We start from the raw sequence: 4,435 nt of genomic DNA, 5'->3' as shown, positions 1-4,435 counted from the left end.
AAATAATGTGACTGTGCTGTAACGTTTGTGTTAAGATCTCAGTGAAAGGATAAACAGGAAAATGACTAATCATTTCATGAAGCCATCATGAAGTGTTCGTAGCCCTAGAGGATAATAACACTTGAACCCAACCTTGTATTTGCGTCAAGCTTTTTAATAATGGATTTCCCCCTTGTTCTTTCCACTACTGTCCTGCACGTGTTTCTGGTCCAGTTGTGAAAAGGCGAAGTCTTGCCGCATTTCTGTCACTCTCAGCTCCTTTAACATCTCTGCGTTTGACCAGGATTCTGCCTCACTTGCTTTGGAGAAACGTAACTGATCATGTATTTGAACGATTCTATAAAGTACTGGTGACAAAAAAGAGATCATATTTAGCATAGAAATGTTAAGACATCATGGGCATTTAAGTGATTATTCTTCATGGAAAAATAAAAGAGATTCTATATAGATTAGAAGCAACAGGTTTTTGCTGATCTTAAGCAGGGGCGATTCGAAGGCTGCTTAAACAACACTATTGAGAAAATGTCATTATTTAGGTTTATGCGTAAATCTGATTTAAACATTAATCTATACATAAAGAACTGCTATGCTAACATATTCAAACAAAACACAGCCCTGAAATCATTCTTTTCCATTCAAATGTATCAAAACTAATTTGATTACCTTTATCTAAGGATAAATACGTCGATTACGCAAAAATCAGTGTCATTAACTCTCCTTAAAAAGACATGCGCAGGAAATCTAAGACATCTGCATTCATTCTGCTTTGATTTCTGATTTGATAGCAGCACGTTTGAACATTTTCCAGTACACAGAAATGAGGAATAATTGCACGCAGACTATAGGGCACATGACCAAAAAAAAATGGAAAGGAGTCAACATTAAATCAAATTATATTTATTTTAGAAAAAGGTGTCATTATAAATATTTTAGGAGAATACTGATATCCCCAAAAAGCTTGAGTTCCTTATCTATTCCAGTTTCACCATGATAAATCATTAAATATACTACAAATATACCATTCCCCCATATATTAGGCAATTCAATTTAGCTGTGGAATTAAGGCTGTTTGTAGGAAGAAAAGCATATTTAAAACGAGTAAGGACCTCATTAAAATAGTCCTCACTTGTTTGTAAGCACATCATAACAGTTAACATTTCTATACATTAAAACATTTCAACATCTTTTTCTTTCTTTTTTTTAACACCAATTGTCCCGTTTTGACTTTGGGTTCATTTCATGACAGCATTTCTTCCCAACACAGTGCATTCCAGAAGAGCGTCTTTACAAAGGCAATCATGCATGCCAGGCATGCTATAATGTGTACAAATATGATTCAATATGCGTTAAATCGATTTGACTTTATACAATTCAGTAGCACAGATTTACAGAATACAAAAGTCATTTATACAGTCAACAGGGAGTCAAAGGAAAAGCAGAGTCAAAGGGTACAGCCTAAATCAGGCTCCTTCAATTTATAAATGATACAAAAAAAAAAAATTCTCAGCAAACACTGACAAAGTTTTGTCGTGTTTAATCATGATTGTTACTACACATACAGAGCCTACCTGCAAACAGCCTACCTACGTTTTGCAAGAGAAGTGCAAGATGCAAATGAAACAGTATGTATTTTATACAGAAGAGAAAGAGAGAGAGAGAGAGAGAGAGAGAGAGAGAGAGAGAGATACAATGCAGTTATCAGCACCTAAGAAGCATCTAAGTTTACAATTAAAGAAAGCAAAATGTCACGCTCCATGAGATCTTTATTAGTCTCTTGTGGTTACTTGTATGGAATAGTGTCCAAAGCATGCAGCTGTACGTACCCTCACATCACGACACTCTTACTGTATCGCTTTCATTTCAGGACTGCAGCAGAGAGGGATGAAGAGCTCCGGTTTTGTCCTCCATCAGATCTGTCGCTTCTCTGTCCATCCGGGTGCAGAGCTGAGCTGCCCCTGGTGCCAGGCCTGTCAGAGATGGCACAGCACCTAGTGTCGGTGTGGGCTTAATGGGAACAGGCACAGCAGGCATGTTAGGGCTTCCCGTGTGGTGGTACAGTCCCTTGACTGCTACCCCAAATGGCGGGTACTCAGATGAGACAGGGGTCGATTCAGAGAGCACACCGACATGTGGCCAGACGGAGTTGACCACGCTGGGTACTGAGTAGCCCAGGTGATGCATGACAGAGGCGATGGGCAGCCCACCCGCCATTACACCCTTGTAGTCTCGTCCGATCAGGCTCTCAATTGCAAATGGGTGTTTAAAGCCTCCGCTCTGCCCACCTCCCAATGCATAGCTCTGGAAGTGGGACAGGCGCCCTACTGTGCCCAGGTAGTCAGGGTGCCCCATACTAAGCTTGTTTGCGTGCTGGTGCGCATGATGTGGGTGATGATGCTGGCCGTGAGGGTGGTACGGGTGAAGGATGGGGGCACTCTTACAGGCGGGGTGCTCCATACGGAGCACCTTGAAGCGCTTGCGACGACGCAGGAAACTGCCGTTCTCGAACATGTCCCCACAGTCCGGGTGCAGTGCCCAGAAACTGCCCTTGCCAGGCTGGTCAGGGCGCCGTGGGATCTTGATGAAGCAGTCGTTGAAGGACAGGTTGTGACGGAGTGAGTTCTGCCAGCGCTGCGTGTTCTCGCGGTAGTACGGGAAGCGGTCCATGATGAATTTGTAGATGTCGCTTAGAGGGAGCATCTTCTCTGAGGAGTTCTGGATGGCCATGGCAGTCAGAGAGATGTAGGAGTAAGGAGGTTTCTGGTCACTGTAGGAGTTCTTGCCTGGCCGAGGCATGGCTTTGAGCGATCTTGTGTTTCTTTTCAGAATATCTGAGCTAAGCAATGTCAGTGAGTTAGCCTATCTATTCTGAGAAATCTTCCCGTTGGAAAAAAAAGACGTCCATCATCAGGTCCAGTGCATCTACTATATGTCTGGCCTGTTTATTTATTCATTTATTTATTTATTTAGCGCCTAGATCTATTTCTGGTTTCAATCAGAAAATCAGATCAACAAACGTGTAAAAAAAAAAAAAAAGAAAGAAAGAAAGAAAAGAAAAAGAAAAAAAATCTGAAATAAAATAACGATCAGACTGAATCATAAGCCGCGTGTTAAAAGCGAAGAAAAAAATGACGCACGCGGTCGCTATTTGAAAGACTTTTAAAAGTTACCTTGTGCGCCATGGGTTCATGCGTCCTCTCTCAAAGCGTGCCAAGTGACCGGAGCTGCACTAACGCCGAGCTGCAGCATCACCACAGCCCGACTTTTTATGCGCTCGTCGCTCCACGACCCTTTTCGTAAGAATATTGGAGGTTCCGACCCCCTGAGAGTCAAGGGGGTGGGAGGGGGGGATAGAGGGAGGAACCAAATTTATACGCACTTATAGGCAACTTCATCTGTGCCAATCAGAGGGCGTTTTAAGCGCGCCGGCAAATCACGAGTCTAATAATGTTAATGCGCCTCGGGTTAAATCATGGCGTGAATAATATAACTAAACAGTTTTTTTTTTGTTTTTTGTTGTTGTTGTTGTTTTTGTTGCACAAATCATATACTAACATTGTTTGATATAGGCTATAAGATAAGCGTCATAGTATATTCTAAAAATGCAACCACAATAATAATAATAATAATAATAATAATAATAATAATAATAATAATAATAATAGCCTTATAATAATAATAACTCTTAGCTTATAATTTCTTTTTAAAAAATCAGACTTAATCATGCACTAACTACATGGGCTGTCTAATACAATTAGAGTGATTTTGGAACCCTTTTTTTGGTTCACGTTTTTAATAAAAAAAAAAAATGTACACAGATAAACATTTGTCTTATATCTTATTATAGACTATTATTAAGCTTTTTATGTATGTTCAGAGTCATAGCAATAAAATCCAGTAAATCTGACAGCAGATATAAAAAATAAAAAAAAAGTGGGAAAACCTCCCCTCCCAAAAAAAAAGACCAGTGAAATTTAATTCAAAAGCAATAAATAAAATAAATCTGTGTAATAAAATGAACAGTTTATCAGAGCCAACATTTAACCTCAATTATGTCAGTGAAATAATGGAGGTTCCTATAAAGTGTCTGTCAGTCGTTAAACTATAGTTCCAGAGGCCAACTTAAATGAATTAAACATCACACTGGACTAGTAAATTAAATTCTTTTCTCTCTTTTTTTTAGTGGTGGTAGTAGTAGTAATAGTTCACTTGCTCGTTTTACATCATTTGAGGAAAAATCCCTAACAAAATACTCCAGATGCGCGTCCCCGCTTCCCTTGGTTCACATGCGCATTAATGATGCGCATTTAAAGACCTGTCTGTCTGTTCTTCGATTCAAGTATCCTGTATTGTCGATTTGTACCAGGGGAATAATAAGAACAGTCTTCTGAGCCCTGGCGCAGGTAAACAGCATAACAAAAGAGCCGGCGCACTTCGG

The 4,435-nt window shown here is 40.0% G+C and overlaps 1 protein-coding gene across 1 annotated transcript; it reads right to left on the bottom strand.

The window, feature by feature from the left end:
• Positions 1-920: 920 nt before the first annotated feature.
• foxb2 (forkhead box B2) lies at positions 921-3,595 on the bottom strand. The gene has a single exon (XM_017468168.3). It carries the CDS (start codon positions 2,791-2,793, stop codon positions 1,861-1,863), a length of 933 nt encoding a protein of 310 aa, XP_017323657.1. The 5' UTR covers positions 2,794-3,595; the 3' UTR covers positions 921-1,860.
• Between the last annotated feature and the right edge of the window lie 840 nt (positions 3,596-4,435).

Source organism: Ictalurus punctatus, chromosome 5, assembly GCF_001660625.3.
Source record: "Ictalurus punctatus breed USDA103 chromosome 5, Coco_2.0, whole genome shotgun sequence".
Taxonomy (NCBI): Eukaryota; Metazoa; Chordata; class Actinopteri; order Siluriformes; family Ictaluridae; genus Ictalurus; species Ictalurus punctatus.
The sequence above is the reverse complement of the archived record's forward strand: the minus strand, read 5'-3'. Positions and strand labels throughout refer to the sequence as shown.

Bases quoted from the DNA above. Each gene is read 5' to 3' on its own strand.
- foxb2 (XM_017468168.3), bottom strand. From the start codon at position 2,793: ATGCCTCGGCCAGGCAAGAACTCCTACAGTGACCAGAAACCTCCTTAC.